This window comes from Thamnophis sirtalis, unplaced genomic scaffold (genome assembly GCF_051295495.1).
Source record: "Thamnophis sirtalis isolate CommonGarterSnake01/CBP01778 unplaced genomic scaffold, rThaSir2_p1.2 scaffold_7, whole genome shotgun sequence".
In the NCBI taxonomy this organism is placed as follows: Eukaryota; Metazoa; Chordata; class Lepidosauria; order Squamata; family Natricidae; genus Thamnophis; species Thamnophis sirtalis.
Window position 1 is genome coordinate 30294131 of NW_028261387.1, and position 19742 is coordinate 30313872.

Below are 19742 nucleotides of genomic sequence, written 5' to 3' on the forward strand. Positions count from 1 at the left end.
ACTTGTAATAACAACACAAATAATTCATACACCATTCGAAAGCCCATCAAAAACTGAGTTTATTGACACGATTTAATAGTCAGTATGACCACCATTAGCCCTTCGAACAGCATTCAAACGAGGTGGATAAGAACACAACAAATCTTCAAACAGTTCCGTTCGATTTTCCAGATTTTTCAACACAGTTTCCAAATTCATTCTCAAAGTTTCAACCGAATATCGATTTTGACCTTGCTCCTGAATCATCAGAGCTTCCACTTCATCCTTAATTATGGCCCCAATGTTCTCTGCCGGATTGAGATCTGGCGAATTTCCCGGCCAGACGTCATTGCCCCAAAATTCGACATTGTTTTCCTTTAACAATTGCTGAGTCGCATTTGCACGCATGCAAGGAGCTTTGTCATGAAGAAAGACAGCCTCACCAACCACCAAGACATTGTCTGGATCACTGAGAAATGGAATGACATTCTCCAATAAAATTTTCTCACGGAAATAACTGCCATCCCAGGATTCCCCTTTATCCTTCAAAACCCAATGCAGTTTCTTGGCTGTGAAAATGACGAAAATCCCGATGCAAGTCGGATTGCGAACGATTTGTCGATATCGTTCATGTTTGGCGATGTCGTCGACGTCTTTAGCCCAAATTCAATCGTTCTGGAAATTCGGTTTTCGAATGGCATAAACGAAGAATTCGTCAGATGGCGCCAAATGAAGAAAATCTTCCTCGGTCGATTCAGACAACCAATTGCACAACCAAAGCCGATCTTGAATGTGTGTTTGAGTTTTCAATGGTTTGCAAATGACGTGGAGTGGCTTCAAACCTTCTCGTTCTCGATATCGGCCGATTGTCCTTTGATCAACTCGTTTTCCACGAATTTGAAGGATTTCTTGGGCCACTTTTCGGTTTCCTTTTCGTTGTTTGCGACTGCCAGTTGCAATGATGGCTTTGCTTTCTTGGGACAGTTGCAGAGGACGCCCTTCTCCAAATTTTGTGAAACATTCTTGGGCTGTTTTGTTCCAATTATCAGTAACCCAATCCGGATGACGTTTCAATTTGTTTGCAATCCATTTTCGATTGATAAACGTCGCTCCAGCATCGCGAGCCTCTCGAAAGGCAATGCATTTTATTCTGTCAATGATCCTTTGTTCTTCCGAATCGAATTTTCCAGCCATTCTTAAAGCAAATTTAACATTTAATAGCTCATTCAATTCAGTTTTTTATGGGCTTTAAAATGAGGTGTCGCGGAAGTTGTAAACTGCTGTCGATCTTGCTGTGACCCCCTAGGAAAAGGTTATGCCCCGCCCTGTAGTTACCTGGAAGCATGCCCAACAGGAATGTTTCAGGTTTCAAGTATATGTGTTGTTTTGTCATAGTTTTCAGCCATATGTGTATTTTCTTCCAGTATTTTTTTGCTTTGGGACATGTCCACCACAAATGATAATATGAACTGGCATTTGGTTGCATTTACAACATTTAACAGATTTATTTTTATACATATTCGCTAATCTTGCATGTGAATAATGCCATCTATAAATCATTTTATAGAGATTTTCTTTATATACTGTTGACATTGTGATTTTATCATTTCTATTCCATAATTTCTGCCGCCTGTCCAAATCTATTGTATAACCAAAATTTCTAGCCCAAATTATCATAGATTCTTTTACTTGTTCTTCCTCCAATTTGATAGTTAATAAATAATTGTACTTCCTCTTGATAGTTAATAAATAATTGTACTTCCTCTTGATTAATTTTTCATCTGTTCCCTGTCCAGCTCATTTGGTTCATTATAAAACCCATACTCCTTCCTATCTTTTTCATATCTGGATTGTATCTATAATTGTGGGCACCATAATAAGTCAATCCCTAATCTTTTTAGTTCTTGTTTTGTTTTTAGTTATCCCCTTCCGTTTAGTAAGTCCTTATAACTTATAATTTTATCCATATTTACGACATTAGGATATATCCAAACCTGCATTGTAGATACCGTATTTTTCGGAGTATAAGACGCACCTTTTTCCCTCAAAAAAGAGGCTGAAAATTTGGGTGCATCTTATACATTGAATATAGCCTTTTTTGCCTCCCGAAGCCCCGCCCCTTCACCAAAATGGCTGTGCATAGTTTGTAGAAGGCTTTCAGAGAGCTCCTGGGGGCTGGAGAGAGCAGAAATGAGCAAAAACGGGCCTCTTTTTTGCTCAATTTTGCCCCCGGCCCCCAGGAGCACTATAAGCCTCTATAAGGCTATGCATGCAATTTTCTTGACAAAAAGAGCCCATTTTTGCAAAAAAACAGCTGGTTTTTTGCTCGTTTTTGGCCCCCCACCCCTCCAGGAGCACAGGGCGTTTTTGGGAGGTTTGCAGAGTGCAAAACCTTCTTTTTTTCCTTTTTTTTTTCCTTTTCAGAAAGCTCTTTAGTTAGAGTGATTGATGAGAATTAGATTGATCAAGTGCTGTGCCAGCAGAAACAAAGTCTTAGGTGCTGCAGATTGCCAGCAATTTCCTTCTCCAGCACATGGATAAATATACCTGGAAACATCTACCTACCTACCTACTCTCTCTCTCTCCCTACCTACTGTATTTCTCTCTTTCTCTCTCTCTCAATCCCTCTATTTACCTACCTACTCTCTCTCTCATAACTACCTACTGTATTTCTCTCTCCCCCCCCCCTCTATCTACCTACGTACCTACCTATTCTCCAGTGCACTGTTTGGAGAGTCCAAGAGTGGGTTAACACAGCCTATCTGCCCTTGGACTGAGTGATGTTTTTCTGTTGACCACGCCTCCCTTTCCCTCTGCATGCTCAGTTTGAAAACTCAGTCCGCCCGTAGGGACTGTTTTGGGAGTGCTCCAGTCCAAGGTCAGATAGGCTGGAGAATATTCCCACTTTGAACCACGTTATACCTTGAATTTGGATGAATTACAGCTAATGTGCATGTTGGATTGCAGCTGAGAGGCCATCTGGGCTTCCCCTGACTCCGCTGGTCGGAGGCGCCTTAGGGGACTGTCAGCCGCTTGTCCAGCGACCGCTGGCGAGCGGTGGGGGCGGTGGGGCACTCGCAGGGCTCCAGCCAAGCTCCCAGCCCCAACCATCCCAGCCCCAACCATTACTCAGGGAGGCCTTGCAGGCACTTTCGCAACAGGCCCGGGCGGTTTGCATTCTGCCCGACAACAGCGGCAACGGTTGGCTGTTTCACACGCTTTTCTCCTCAGGCCAGCCGAAAAGAGCAGGAGGTGGCTGCGCGCGCAGCCGGCACCATTTCGAATCACTCCAGAGCACGATTGTGAGGCGAGGAGTTCGTTTGCTCGTGGGAGAGCGAAGAGTGGCTGCGACCTAAGGAGAGCTTCGTTTCGGCCCTCAGCAACTGCAGATCGCCGCAGGGAGGCTCGGGCCTGATCCGGGGAGCTGGCTGGCCTTCTCCTCCACAGAAGCTAAGTCTCGGAGATCCGAGGACGGTGGGAGGAAGGAACCCGACCAACAGGCGGCCCTTCTCTTCCGAAGAGTCTGCAAGGCGTTCTTTGAGCCGTGAGGCCAATGCGTGAGCCCATCCCGGCATCAGCTTGATCCCAGGCCCCGCGGTGTCCGGAGCATGGCGGAGGAATGCAGGGAGGCCTTAGTGGAGCAAGCAGGGCCCTCCAGCAAGCGCAGCAAGCTGGATCCCTCAGCTAAAAAAGGCAAAGGGCACAAAGGCTCTAGTGATGGGCCTTCTCCAGGGACTGCAAGAGCCTCAGTGGAGCTCAGGGAGGTGTCTAGGCCCCAGCAGGTGGCTGAACCTACCCATCACAGCAGGGATATCTCCTCCCCTGATAGGGAGGCCCAATCCCCTGGGGACAGTGAATTTCTTTTGGGGGAAGAATGTGGCTCCAGGGATCCCTCTCCAGAAGCTTCTTGGGGTTACCCTGAGTCCCCTAGCTCTTCCATCGGGGGGGGGAACGTGATTCCATCCAGGACTCCCTGCGTGAGGAGGGTGAGTCCAGCTCTGGCAGAGCTGACCAACGCAGGCCTAGCAAGCAACGCCTAAAGAAGGGAAAAAGTCCTGCTCTTTCAGCTGAGATGAGGGAGGTGATATCCTTGGCTATTTCCCAAGGGATAGCTGAAGGAATCAAGCATAGGGGTTCACGCAAGCCCAAGGCTTCCAAGCAGAAGCGTAAACCCAAGCCTTCCACTTCTAAAGAGCCTCCTTCCACTTCTGGCTCATCCAGTTCCTCTCATTCTGATTCTTCCAGCTCTGAGCAGGAGGAGGGGGAAATATTCGTTCTGTCTGAAGACGAAGACCTCCCTCCTGACAAGCTGGCCTCCACGGGCCTTTTCAAGCCGTCGCTGTTTAAATCAATCCTGCACAAGGCTATGACGGCTACGGAGCTAGGCCTCACTTCTAAACCTGAGGCTGCACAGGCTTCTACATCCAAAGATCACAAACATGGGTTGTTTAAAGAAACAGTCTCAGCTCCTGAGGTCATTCCTGTGCCTGACCTCTTTATGGATGTGGTTCAGCGCCAGTGGCTACAGCCAGGCACGCTGACCAACCCCAGTGGGGGTGACAGGTCCCTCTATGCCCTGGAGGGGAAGATGGAGGACATCCTGAAGTTCCCAGAGGTGGACGCCCCAGTAGTGTCTCTAATTTCCAACTCAAACCTACTGGCTGAGCTCCTAGAGGGACTGAAAGCGGAGGACAAGAGGTCGGAGAAGGCGTGCCATAAAACTCATATGGCTTCCGCACTGGGTCGTTGGTTACGCGCTTGCATAAAGCTGGCATATGAGCACCAGGGCAAGACGGCTCCGTGCCGGGTCACCGCACTCTCTACTAGGAGCGCAGCAGCTTCTGCAGCCTGGGCGACCCAGGCATCTATTCTTGACATTTGCAGAGCGGCCACGTGGGCCTCCCCCACGGCTTTCATTAAAAACTATAAAATTGACACCTTTGCCTCAGCCAAAGCCTCTTTTGGGAGAAGAGTATTACAAAGAGTAGCTGAAGTTCCAGAGGCTCCGGTGTTTCCCCACCCTGGGACTCAATAGCTTGGGCATGTCCCATTCTTGGACTCTCCGAGCAGTGCACTGGAGAAAGACCGTTGGCTTACCTGAACGGTCGTTCTCAGGGCACTGCGAGGAGAGTCCAAACCCGCCCGGGGTGTTTTTTCTTTTACACGATGTGACTGTATTGACTGTGACTGATTACAGGACTGTCTCCTTCGTTTTCAAACTGAGCATGCAGAGGCAAAGGGAGGCGTGGTCAACAGAAAAACATCACTCAGTCCAAGGGCAGATAGGCTGTGTTAACCCACTCTTGGACTCTCCTCGCAGTGCCCCGAGAACGACCGTTCAGGTAAGCCAACGGTCTTTCTCACTCTCTCCCTACCTATCTACTGTATTTCTCTCTCTCCCTCCCTCTCCCTCTACCTACCAACCTACCTACTCTCTCTCCCTCCCTACTTACTGTATTTCTCTTCCTCCCCTTTATCTACCTACCTACATAACTACCTAACTATTCTTTCTCTCTACCTACCTACCTACCCACTGTATTTCTCTCTCTATATATATATATATATCCCTCTATCTACCTACCTACTTTTTTTTAAATTTGCCTCTTCAAAACCTTGGTGCGTCTTATACTCTGGTGCGTCTTATACTCTGAAAAATAGGGTAACTATGCTGGCGCTTCCAAGTAGTGTTGCTCTTTGATTTTGGTCCATATTTGCAGCAATGCATTTCTAATGTAATGCCTCTGGAAATAGCTATGTATCTTACCCTTCTCGTAGCATAAGAAGGCATCCATCCCAATTGCAGATCATGACCTTCTAGTACTAAAAGCCTTATATTCCTCAAATTAATCCACTCTTTCACCCACATATGTGCCGATGCTTGGTAGTATAGTTCCCAATCCGGAAGATCAAAACCACCTCTACTTTTAACATCTTGTAGCATTTTTAATTTTATTCTCATTTTTTTCCTTGCCATACAAATTTTAATATCATCTTATGTAGTTCTTCAAAATATTTCCCCCCGGTTTTATTGGGATTATCTGAAACAGGTACAATAATCAGAATATTCATCTTAATTGTAGCTATTCTGCCCAATAGGGACAATTGTGGGTTTCTTCAAATCTATTTTAATTTATGCTTTTAGTTTATCAAAGTTATCTTCTTTGAGAGATACACATTTTGCTGTTAATTGTACCCCTAAATATTTAACTTTCTTTACAATTTGCATATTCATCTTTATGTAAATTTTGTTTATCTGTAAAGTTTTTAACCAATATTTTCATTTTCTCTTTATTTATTTTCAAACCCGCAACTGCCCCATATTCTTCTATCTTTGTAATTAATTTAGGTCCTGTTTGCTATGGGCAAAGACCTGTAACTTATATTCCTCCTCCTAAATTCTCATATCTTTTATTTCACTATCTTGTCTAACATTTTGGCTTAATACCTCTAAGGTTAATATAAATAACAGTGGGGATAGGGAACAACCTTGCCTTGTGCCTTACAAAAAATAAAAAATCGAATATAAAAAGAGTAAAAACAATTTGTACCTGGAAGTTAACCAATTTATTTATTTATATTCAATTTTTATAGCCGTCTTATCTCACATTCATAACTCTGGGTGGCTTACAATGAAAACAAACAGTATCAAAAATAATCAAACAATCATACAAACAATATGAAACATTAAAACAATTAAAAACCATACAATAAAGTCACCAGAAAAACACAAGGACTCAAGACTCAAGGGTGTTTTTATGGGCTCTGTACTAACCACCTGTGGCCTGGGTGTGGACATCAGCATTCCTCCCAAACATGTCATATTTGCTAACTGGTTTCTGCTTATGTTCTCTCATCACACCCCTTTGATATTGCATCAAATGAATGCAATCACATTTGGGGTGTTGTCCAAAATCTCAGTGCTTACTATTCTCCATGCAAGAAGTCTTCAAATCCTGATACAAACTTTCAGGGACCAGCAATGAAGTCTCCGGCTCCAAATCTCACAGAATTTAATGTTGTACTGTCTTCCTTTGCAGCACATATAGAATTAGTGGTTTTAAATGAACTAGCCAACCCGGGACAATTTCCTTGTTTTTTCACAAATTTCACTAACTTGGAAAAACTCATCCTCTGGATTTAAAACATGTTTAAAAATTGACAGTCAATTTATTAAATGTTTCACAGAGAGGCATGCAGTCATGGGGCCGGTTAGTTCCCTGAAGCCCCCAACCCTGTCTTTTTAATTCTGGATTTTAATTATTTCTTCTTCTTGTTAGCTGCTTTATGATGATATTTATATATAGCTTTTCTGTTTTTAAATATCTATTTGTACACGGCTCAGAGTCACTCTAGGAGGGAAATGGACAGTCTCTAAATATGTTAAATAAAGATGCATAAAGATTCAACAAAGATTATTAGGGGACTGGAGGCTAAAACATAGGAAGGAACTGGGTATGTCTAGTTTAATGAAAAGAAGGACTAGCGGGGGAGACATAGCAGTGTTCCAATATCTATTCTCCAAGGCACCTGAGGGTAGAACAAGAAGCAATGGGTGGAAACTAATCAAGGAGAGAAGTAACTTAGAACTGAGGAGAAATTTCCTGACAGAACAATTAACCAGTGGAACAACTTGCCTCCAGAAGTTGTGAATGCTCCAACACTGGAAGTTTCTAAGAAGATGTTGGATAACCATTTGTCTGAAGTGGTATAGGGTTTCCTGCCTATGCAGGGGGTTATACTAGAAGACCTCCAAGGTCCCTTCCAACTCTGCTATTGTAACATTTTATTTATTTATATAATATAATATTACTACTTGTAGGTTGGAAGCTAATGCTAGGATTAATTACCCAAAACACATGAGGTGTAGAAGATAATTTACATTAAATCATATGCTTCTTCCCAGATTTATTTTCAGGGAGGGGACGACAGGTGATAACAAAAGACATTTCTTTATTCATTCTTGATTCTTGATTCAGAATTGTATGCCACTTGAGTTCCCATGGATCTCAAAAACAAAACAAAAAAGACAAAAGTTAATTCATGACACTTCACAAAAAAAGTATCAGCAACCAAAGCCAGAATGAGGGAAAGTGAAAGAATGAGCTTCTTCGAAGTTGACTGTACAGTGCAACTATTTTATGCTAAGCTAGCAACTGGATTTTCAAGTTAGCTGAAATTCTGGTTCCTACAGCATAGGGACGGGAGGGGTTTTTTTGGGGGGGGGGAAACGTAATTATTTATGTCCATGTTTCAAGGCGAAGGGAGTGGTTATAATTAACGATGGAATGAAATATTCGCTGTGACAAAACAGGCTTTATGAAAAAAAATCCATACAAAGCATCCTAGAATCCAACTTTAGTTAGCACAAAGCTTGGAATCCCAAGTTTGCGCTTCATTGCCAAACTCTGCCCTAATAGGCTGAGGTGGAGAGATGGGCGGAGAAATCCTCCCGCCCTTCTTTCTCGCTCTTCGGAAACACTCGAGTCAATCGCGTGGGCGGTCTCCGCTTCGGCTCGCCCGAGTCTCTTGCGCCGTGGGCCAGTCCAAACTCGGTGCTACGTTTGATTCAAACGCACTTTTCCATAGATTGGATAGAATCTTGCTCCTTGAAACCGCTTTGCAGCCAAACGGGGAATGAGACGGGCGGAAAAGACTGTGGCCCTGCCGGTGTTCTTAATACAAGCACACAGTTTTGGAGTGTGGCTGGAGAAGGGGAGGGAAGACAATATGTCCCCTCTTGACAGGTGCTTGGAGGCGCGACTCGATTGCAAGACGGGGCGTGGGGAGATCGGTCAAAGTCCGATCGGCCAATTGTCAAAGTGACTCCTCATCGCGTGAAGGGGCGGCAGACAATCTGGTGATCTTGCAACCCGCATTAAGCTAGCAGCTGCAGTTGAGAACTCGCGCAGAGGCTGAAGGTGGGGCTTCTTTCCTCCTCTAGAGATTGACCTGCTGCTTTGGGTTCATTGCAGGAGCATGGAATTCGGGGCAATCCATTTTCCTGTGCTTCTCTGTTGCATCTTTCTGTCTCTTTGGATGTCTACCAGCAGCTTCACACCTGGGTAGTGCAAAAGCTGAGGGAATGCTCCCCAAAAGCATGACTTGCGAGTTCTGAACATATAAAATCAAGTTGGGATGAGCAAAACTATTGGGGGTGGGTGGGAAGAGTTTTTAAAGTCTAAAATCTGAAAATGGCATTTATTCTGTGATATTGAGTTTGAAGGTGTTTCTGTATCTGGTAATCTCTGGTATTTCTGTTAGGAAAAAAACAAAGGTTTGACGAAGGAGGATGCTTTGTTATATTTTCCCCCCTGGATATTTACAGTTGATACATTTGAATTGTGCAAACACTCCCAGAATGGTTTCCATCATTGCAATTATATATTTTGTTATTTTCACTTTTTTAATAGTAAAACACAGAAACAACACTAGAAGACGAATAGAAATAATTTTGAAAATAATATATTGTGATCATACAGTTAATTTTGTTTTTTTTTTTAAAAACCCTCAATAAATAATAGTAAATAACCCCCTCCCATCCCCACCCCGCCAATAAGAGATCCCCTAAAAACTATTGACCATTGCAGTTATATTGGCTTGCTTGGAAAAAGAATTAATAGTGCTACATTGCATATTGTTGTAATAAGACAGCTTAGTGAGGCTGTGAGGTTCAAATGTCATATATCTAAACAAGAAAAAACAATAAGAGTAATAAAAGAAAATTCATACATGGGTGAGCATTATCTCTGTTCCTTGGATCTGTATCCTTTTTCCTTTAAATTTGACTTGCGGACTTAGGGTTTTGCCAACTAACTTTGCTAATTCATCTTGGATAATGTGCTGATTTCGTTTTATTGTGGGCCTTGCAAATCAATGCTTATGCTGGGCCTTGCATATAACATGGAAAAATACCCTTATGGTTTGCCTTGTGGCATAAAGCATTCCAGAAGAAGGGGGGGATTCTGGCAGTGAGCAACAAATCATGTGACTTACCCTTACTGGTTGAATATTATTTCCCTTCCTCCAGCACAATCAACCAGGGGTTAAGTGGCAGCAGGAGGCAAGAAAGCCAATTTTCCAGCAACCTGAAAGATTAGAACACGATAGTGGAACTGTGCACAATCTATGGGTATCTGGGAATTATTTGACTATGCAAGAAAAGGAAACAGGGAACATAAATAAAGGTGAAATAGTATGGGAAAGTAGTCATAGAAGCAGTCAGGAATGGGCATGCCAGTGTGTGTGTGTGTGTGTGTGTGTGTGTGTGTGTGTGTGTGTTAAAGTACAACACATGAAACAATTGTGTTGCCTTTGGGAGAAACTGGGATTTCTGTTCTTACAAATGCATTTTGTGGAAAGCTAAGCTCTAAAAATGATGGTGGAGACAAGAACTCAGCAGTGGCCAAATGGAGCATGATAAGAAAGTCCACTACTCCAGTTTTTTTTTTAACGCTCTCCATTGCATGGCATAAAGGGCAACTAAAGATAGGCAGTCAGGGAGAGAACCGTACAAATGAGCTGGATGTCCAAATGTCCTCTTATCTCACTGCCCAGTTTTTCTGGGAAATAGGTTTGGGAGACTCATACAGTGTCTGAAGACGGGTTGGGGCTTTCTCTTGCTGTTCCTTCTTTGGACCCAACTGAAAGGTAGAGTCTATTTTCCAATGTAGTTATATTTGTACACTCTCTATCTTACAAGGATTACTGACTATGTTCATTCCTAAAGAGCTATAATTCAGGTGCCATCTGCACAGCAAGTTAAAAAAAGGCAAAATTGTGAGCAAGACAATGCAATTACGCTTTTGGTGTTAGACATCTGTTAGACAGCCTGTTCATTAACTAAAGAAGACAATTATAGCTTCTGATATGGTAAAGCTTTAAATTTAAGCTTAGGAATATTTACTTGAATGTTATACCAAACAAAACATTGATTTTCAATCCTTTCCCACCCCCCCTTCAGATACTCGATATGAGTGAAGCCCATCCATGTAAATCTGCTGTTATTTCTAATAACAATTTATTATTTAGTTTATTGTTTCTTGGTTCTCTATAAGAGTCACTGATTTAAAATCTGAGATAATATTCAATAATATTCAACATTAAAGTGGAACAAATTTATATTAATTATACCTCGGTGCTGACATAAGATTCTAGTGCTTTGGACTCCTTTAGCTCTTATTCTGGTCTTGATTTTTAGCTAATAAACAATGCATGTTTAGTTGTCATTCACCTAACATGTTTCCCCTGAAAACTTTATATATTGTAAGGAAGCAGTCACAACTAAGTTTCCTATTTGCAAGCTATTTGCTAACAAGTAAAATTGGGAGTAATTTTCTTAATAATACATGAGGTTGATATCAGTTTATGTCTTTAGGCTACATTGATTGATAGTGCCATCTCCGAACCGTGCAAAGATTTACATTTTTAGAATGATTTGGAAGGAGAGACAGTTTTGGCACCCCCTGAGTTTTGGTGTCCAAAGCTAATACCTATTTGGTCTTAGCTTCAAGCTGTCCCTCTACAAGGAAATGATTCCTTTTTTTTCTCTCATAGGTTCGAGAATGGAAAGCAGAAGGCCAAAAAACATACATGTGCACAGGCCGTCCTGGCTGGCTTACAATGTCTCTTCGTATTGGGAAGTACAAGAAGACTCTAAAGAACATCACAATCAACTTGATGGATATTTTAAATGTAGACACTGAGCGACAGGTATTTTGGGGATTTTCCAGATGAGATTGCTCTTGAGCTGAGGAAACCTAGTCAATATGCTTGCTATGAGAGTGTCATTGTTTTCTTCCAGGATATTTTTTTCCCCAGCACTGCAATTACTTCCAGCTCTGGACTTCTGGTGGTCTATGTTTTCTAGCTTTATAATAATCCTTCTTAAGATGCAATGACCAAACTGTAGATGATCTCTTAAGTGTGATGTGATCCTAATTTTCATAAGGGCACTTGCTATAGTCAATAGCTGTATTTTCAAATCCCTTCCTAACGATTCCAAGAATAGAATCGGCCTTTTTTATATAACAGATACACAATGAGTTGACATTTTTCATCATGCTGATCACTATGATGTTAGGATCGTATTCCTGATCAATCACTTCCAGTTCAGATCCTATTACTGTATATGTTGTTGTTGTTCAAATGCAATCTGATGGGTGTTATCTAAGCCATAAAATGTGTTCTGTTGTAGGTTGTTCGGGTGGAACCTTTGGTCTCAATGGGGCAATTAACAGCACACCTGAATCGTATGGGCTGGACTATTCCAGTGGTACCAGAACTTGATGATCTTACAGTAGGTGAGAAGCCTTGGAACATGGAAATAAGGACTATTCCTTTTATTAAACTCAGTCATAATTTCACATACGAGAATGTTAAGCATAAGAAGTTCCATGCCTATATGATTTCTTTTGTTTTGCTTGCTGTAGATTCTCTTGTTCTGAAGTATTGTTCTGTAAAGCTTAGCATGTATTTCATCTCATACTTAATTATCGTCTCTTACATAGGTGGTCTGCTCATGGGAACTGGCATTGAATCTTCCTCTCATATCTATGGATTATTTCAGCATATCTGTGTGGCCTGCGAGCTTGTTCTTGCCGATGGCAGCTATGTGAGATGTACCCCGGTAAGAAATTATATTCCTTTGTCATGATTTAAGAAGTTATGCCAGCTCTATTTTGAGTTGCTGCTTAGTGTGGTGTGCTTTTTACAGGACGAGAATTCAGATCTGTTTTATGCAGTGCCTTGGTCCTGTGGCACATTAGGCTTTCTGGTTGCAGCAGAAATAAAAATGATCCCATCTAAGAACTATGTGAAATTACATTATGAGCCCGTGAGAGGACTGAAAGCCATCTGCAAGAGATTTGCTGAAGAATCAGAAAAGAAAGAAAATCATTTTGTAGAGGGCATTGTGTATTCTTCGGAAGAGGCTGTCATAATGACTGGAGTTTTGACCAATGAAGCTGAACAAGAAAAGGTAACCTAACTTTATTATCCTTGTCAAGTGAAAAGGGACACAGGAGACAGAATGACAAAATTGTATTTTATCTGTGGAAAAAGCAAGTTGTTTCTTCTAAAAACTAGAGAGTCCATTTATACTGTCAGTGCGTATTTATGTATTGTAAAGACTATGTCTCCCCCTAGAACAGTGTTTCTCAAATTTGGCAACTTTAAGATGTATGAACTTCAAGTTCTAGAATTCCCCAGTCACTATGGCTAGGAAGTCTATGCATCTTGAAGTTGCCAAGTTTGAAAAACGTTGCCCTAAAATTGTTTTCTATTGTTCCATGCAGAATAATAATTTTAAAAGTCCTGTAGGACTGGCGTATGACTTTAAAACTGTCTCTGAAATAACTAGATCTAATGTCTCCAGCAAGTCAACATCTATGCTGACAGGGGGACAATCGAAGTCAGAAATCAAGTTAGAAAAACCTAACAAATGAATTAAAACATTCTTAGCTCTTTGCAAATTATAATTACGATATTTGTTAAAAACAGTTGAATTGCAATTGCAATATGGGAGGAAAGGTTTGACATGATGATTAGAAGGGTTCCAGCCCAGCAGGCCTTTTCATCCTTTGATGTCTGCATTCTTGTGAGTGAGGTACATTTAGTGTAAATGTCCAGTATTGGCATACAGAATAATCATCATTTGTAGAAATGATACAATGCCAATATTAGTCCTATACAATCATGCATTCAATGTGGTGTCAAACAAAATGCATTGTGTTTTTGGTGCATTATGTCAATAATAGAAAGTTGCCTCATTCTTAAAACACATCTTCAATTAAACTGTAACTTTGTAAGGCTATATCCTTCAGCAGAATTACATTTTCATTATCTCCCTGTTCTTTCCATTAAGGTCAACAGAATTGGGACATACTACAAGCCATGGTTTTTTAAGCATGTGGAGAATTATTTGAAAGCTAATACCACAGGAACAGAATATATTCCAGCAAGAGATTATTATCATAGGCATACAAGGAGCATTTTCTGGGAGCTCCAGGTAAGTATCTACTTGTAATTTATTACAATGTGGATACCTGAGACCAGCTTTTCTGTCAGAGTATCCTATGGATAGTTTCTCTCTTAATTATTAATTCACTCTGCAGATGTATATGGCCACCCATCTTAATCAACTAACACTGGGTGGCTGACAAGATTTAAGAAACAACAACATATAGTATATATAAAAACAGTAAAAATAAAAGCACTGGGAGAGATATGTTTTGCAGAAGTCTGAAATGAGTTTTGGAAAAGAGCTGGGTGAAGCAGCATTGTCTTTTCATTTCATTCTCACCCAAGTAAGGTGGCCAAACTGCTTTGCAAACAAATTCTTTGTTTGAAGCAAAATGCCCATTTGAAGCTTTGAATACCCTTAATACCTAATGCCTCTCTTTTCTCTCTTCCAAGACAACAGGCAAACCTAAACTAGATGCCATGTGTAAAATGTTAGTTGGCTAACTTGTTTGGTCATTCAAGCCAGTAAATAGTTCATGGCCAAAAGGATAGAGAGGAAGAATTAGTATCTATGATAGTGAATTTAATAGTCCTTGTGTAGATAAGGTCTACTATTTTTTCTTAGCATTCTCACTTCATCTAGATCTGCTGCTAATCAAGAATCTGGGATATCAGTTCATGAAGATTTTTAAAACAAATGTTGGTATTCTTTTTAAAGGGCTGGTTCTTATACCACCAATTAGCTCTTAAAGCTTTTCCTTAAATCTTCTTATTCCAATCCAGTATAATCTTGACAAATGTATAAATTGATCATTCAGATTTCTAAAGTCACTAATCAGCAAAAGCAGAAGAGCATATAGAAATAGAAACAGAGACGTAAAACAAGTACAAACGGAGGAAAAGACATGGTTTCCTGATAAAACAAAAGATGAATGAATAAGGGAGAGCACACCTCACCCTACTCAGTAACTAGAGAAAGAGCCAGGCCTTCAAACCACATTCAGTCATGGAGAATTTATTTAAAAAACTGACTAAAGTTGCTGATTTATGTAATTATACTGATTAAATCTTTCCTTTTCTTATTACTAGCATTGTTTCTGTTACAGGACATCATCCCATTTGGCAATCATCCAATTTTTCGCTATCTCTTTGGCTGGATGGTTCCTCCTAAAATCTCCCTTTTAAAATTGACTCAAGGCGAATCCATGAGAAAGCTCTATGAGCAGCACCACGTGATACAAGACATGATGATTCCCATGAAGAGTCTTGAACAATGTATTCAAACCTTCCACAGTGTCATTAAAGTAAGACCAACTTTCCTAAATCCAAGAACAGGTCATGGGAGCAGGAATAAGATTAGTTTCTTACTTAATACATGAAGATCATTTCTGTAAAACCCAAAAATGAATGCTTGTAGTAACCTCTTGTATCAGTGGCAGGATTCAGAAAGCACAAAAGTAGCTTCCATAAAATGAATAAAATAGAATAGCAACAGCATTTAGACTTATATATTGCTTCATACTGCTTTGGAGCCATCTCTAAGCGGTTTACAGCATTTTACCCCAACAATCTGGGTCCTTATTTTACCAACTCGGAAGGAAGTCTGAATCAACCTTGAGTTGGTCAGGATCGAACTCCATACATTGAGCAATAATGCCTGCAATAATGCATTCTAACCACTGTGCTACCATGCATCTTTTCCTCTTGATTTCCGTAGGTTTATCCCCTATGGCTGTGTCCATTCATCTTGCCTCACAATCCTGGAATGGTTCATCCAAAAGGAGATGAAGAGGAACTCTATGTAGATGTGGGGGCCTATGGGATGCCCCAGACAAAACACTTCGAAGCCATGGCATCCACCAGACAATTAGAAAAGTTTGTGAGGAACGTTCATGGGTAAGGATCTAAACCTTGGGAAAGAGTTGTTTCTAGTATGAATACGAGTATGAGAGCTCTCTAGCAATTGAATTCTTAGTTACCCATGATTGCTTCCCATTATCTTGCTATTTTGTACAGTAGTTCAACTTTGGTTCTGCAGCACAATCGCTGGAACACACAACTGAATGAAAGGCTTGGTTGGTTTGCTAGAACAAAACATGAACTAAAGGCTGACTGAGTGGCTTGCCCTGTTTTGCAGGCAAAGGTTATTGCTGCCTTCTAATGCAACAGCTGTTAGATCCTTCTCATTTCCTTTAGTTTTCAGATGTTATATGCAGACTGTCCAAATGAAGTCAGAGATGCTGACAGAAACTTGTAGTTTTATATAAATAAACATATTTACATCTATATTTGCCGCAGACAAGATAGTCAGGAATATCACTAAAACATGACGTAAATTGTCAGGTAAATCACAGAACAGCATACAGAGCAGACAGAAGAAAAAGACGGGGAAAAAGAGGAATTCCCCCTTTACACCCAGCAACCAATCATAATGTAGATTGCCTCATGCAGGAGCGCGCACTCTCCAACCAATGAACTATAACTGTGTGTTCTGGCCTATTATACACTTTACTGTTCCAGCTATTAAATTAAACATCTTAATAGTCATCTTCGCAAGAACTCTTAACATCTTTCTCATTTCCTTTAGTTTTCAGATGTTATATGCAGACTGCTATATGACCCGCGAAGAATTCTGGGAAATGTTTGATGGCTCTCTATATCACAAACTGAGACAAGAGCTTCAGTGTAACAAGGCTTTTCCTGAAGTGTATGATAAAGTCTGCAAAGCCGCAAGACATTAAGTCCAACTGGTCCATGAAGCAACTGGGAAAATTTGGGTCTAAATAAAAACTATTTCTTCTGCTCTTTTCAAAAAAATAATCCCTTGTTGCTACTTCAGAGACTCCATTTAAAATGTGAAATTTAGAAGAAATACTTCTGCCTTTGTATGAAAATATAATTGGTAGTATTTGTCTTAAAAACGTGTATGCTTCTTTATCTTCTTTCTAGGAATTTCCATTTATGACCACTGTGGTTTAATGATAGCTTAGGTATAGATTGATATATTTAGTAGAAGGGGAATAGAAAAATCAGAACCTTAAAATAGAAGAATAACATAGAAAAAAATGAATGGGAGATGTATGCAAGGTCTGCTAATACAGATGTACCATAGGCTCTTTCTGAGAGTTGTGCCAAATAAAACTGCCTTTCTAATGTCACAGTTGCCTATATCAGATAAGTTTCTTTGCCCAGGGTTGAAAAGTCATAATTTGCAATAAAGTCATAATTATAACCTGTCTGAACACTTTGAATACTATGGATTGGAGACTTTTTTTTAAATTAGTGTATGTTCTTCTCTGTGTCTCTCATTTTGTTGACATTTTTTCTTTGACAGTTTTCATTAGTTTTATGTGCTGCAGGAAAAAAAATACTATTACAGACATGTCCCTAGGAAGAAGACAAAACTTTTTAAAAGCCCCCCCCCCCCTTCTGTTTATAAATGTTACCGTTGGTTTCTTTTTTTCCTTCCAGTAATCTGTCTCTTGGATTATGAATGCTGACTCAATGGTTTCATAATGTATTTCTCCAAAGTACAAGTTTGTACTTCTGTTTTAATAGTAAAGAGGGCTATCAGTAATCTGATATAAATAGCAAAGGTATTATATTCATTGTCATGTCTATCTATTTTATGTTTATTTTGTTCATGAAATTCATGGTAAAGGTAGTCCTTGACTTACAACCTCAATTAAGTGCAAGATTTCTCTTGTTAAGCAAGACAGTTGTTAAATGGCTTGTCCCTCATTTCTTAGCACAGTTGTTACGTGAATCACTGCAGTTGTTAAGAACATGGTTGTTAAGTGAATCTTACTTCCCCATTGACTTTGCTTCTCAGAAGGTTGCAAAAGAGCCCCTGGACACTGCAACCATTGATATGAAAACTAGTTGCCAAACATCTGGCTTTTGATCACAAGACCATGGGGATGCTGCAATGGTTGTAAGTGTAAAAACGGTCATAAGCCACTTTTTTCAGTGCAGTTGTAACTTTGAACGATCATTAAACAAAGTGTTGCAAGTCAAGGATTACTTGTGAGTGGTGGTGAAGATTTATATGATAGATGGTTAATTATTATAGAAGAAGTATTCTTCCCCCACTCCTCTTTCCATTGTTACTGTTATAGGATTTGTCATATTTTTCTTCTACTCAGATTGTTTAGTGCCTTAAATCACCTGAAAGAAACTGGATTGTTTTAGGCCTTCTTATTTTCAGGAATACAGTAGATATAAGAAATGCTTGAAAAAACTACTTGGAGGGTGGATCTCTTTAATCTCTTCTCACCTAACACTTAACATTACTGGTAAAGACAGTGTTGCTGGGAGCTTTCACCATCAGACATGCTACTGATATATCAATTTTTATAATTATCTGGATGTTGTTGATAATCGAAACACTTGAAACAAAACTGCGTGGAATAAATAATAGTATTCTGAGTTTTGTCCCATATTGTGTCCTGCACTTTGGAATACTTCCAATACATATTTCAGATTTAGATAGTTTATGCTCAAACCTTTTTGCATATCCTTCCTCTGCTTTTTGACTGGATTGACAATAGATAAGCTAGAAAAGTATCTCCTGCATAAATGTATTCCTATAATTAAATATTACAGCAAATAGGTGATTGGCTAGCCCTAAGAACAGTTGATGATTACACGATTTTAAAGGGTTTTTATTTGAATTTTGTGTATATTTTAATGTCACTAATATTAACCAAAATTGGATCCAAGGACTAAGATATGGACATTTCTAACAAAGAAATAATTATTTGTACTTAGGGTAATACTTTGATGTCACCTATGATATCTTAACATCGGAACTATCTATGAGTTTTAAACAGTTGTTGGAGAGATTGGTTTAGACTGAACCAGTAAGATCAGAGATTTCCAAACCTGGCAACTTTAAGACATGTGGACTTCAACTCCCAGAATTTGTCAGCTATGCTAGCTGATGGATTCTGGGAGTTGAAGTCCACAAGTCTTAAAGTTGCCTGGTTTGGAGACCCCTGTTTTAGACTAATCTAGAAATTGCTCATATCCATGTTGAAATCTAAACATTCCTTGAGAGAAAAACTTCCTTACAACTTTTCTAGTGCCTTCCCAGATGTCTGAGAACCATTCCCATATGGTGGAACTTGTTAATATCTGCATAACGACAGCAGAGCATCAGGCATAAGTTCAATGCGGAAGCAAAATCAGAAATTAGACTGGGCTCAATATTTGTGTGTAATTTCTGGAACGTGCTCAGGTTATACACAGTACGATAAGTAAAGTGGTATTCATGACTAATTGGTTCCAGGAGGTGTGATGAGTACCAAAAACAATGCGTACCAAACAAATTTCAATCATAAGGAATAATGTAGTGAATCACATGTCAGCTGATGTTGACATGTTCTAGCTTGTGCATTGAGTATTAATGAATACCGGGACAAAATTTTCACCTCAAAACATGTTGATTACAAATTCAACTAGTTTCAAAGCAGTTGAGTATCAAGGTATTACTGTATCTGCAAGTTTGATTTTTGTTGCAACAATCCTAGCACACTTCCAATCATGCAGGTAAATATAATAACAGCATCAGTATACTTTGTTTTGCAATTGTCAGTGATGTTGTACTGCTGCACTTGGGCAGAACTTGTACTATTTCCTTATAATTACAGCTATGGTGTGCCTGAATAAAATTGTGTTGACAGTATTTTTTTTCCTGTTATTATACTTCTAATACAGGGGTGAAATCAACTTACCTTTGCTACCAATTTGCAAATATGAGGATGCACGCTCGCTTCACTCGCACGTGCCACCTCTGTGCATTC

At 40.1% G+C, this 19742-nt stretch overlaps 1 protein-coding gene across 2 annotated transcripts in view; it reads left to right on the plus strand.

The window, feature by feature from the left end:
- Positions 1-19624, plus strand: part of DHCR24 (24-dehydrocholesterol reductase) — a 32342-nt gene extending 12718 nt beyond the window's left edge. Inside the window, exons 2-9 of one of the 2 annotated variants that reach the window (XM_014061119.2) lie at positions 11533-11688; positions 12173-12278; positions 12486-12604; positions 12692-12955; positions 13841-13984; positions 15045-15242; positions 15656-15834; positions 16135-16210. In XM_014061119.2, coding sequence (XP_013916594.1) covers positions 11533-11688; positions 12173-12278; positions 12486-12604; positions 12692-12955; positions 13841-13984; positions 15045-15242; positions 15656-15834; positions 16135-16195 — 1227 coding nt within the window. In that variant the 3' untranslated portion in view covers positions 16196-16210. Of the gene's footprint in view, positions 1-11532; positions 11689-12172; positions 12279-12485; positions 12605-12691; positions 12956-13840; positions 13985-15044; positions 15243-15655; positions 15835-16134; positions 16211-16525 lie in introns of those variants that run through there. The other variant, XM_014061110.2, reaches the window with a different exon arrangement.
- Positions 19625-19742: the final 118 nt, after the last annotated feature.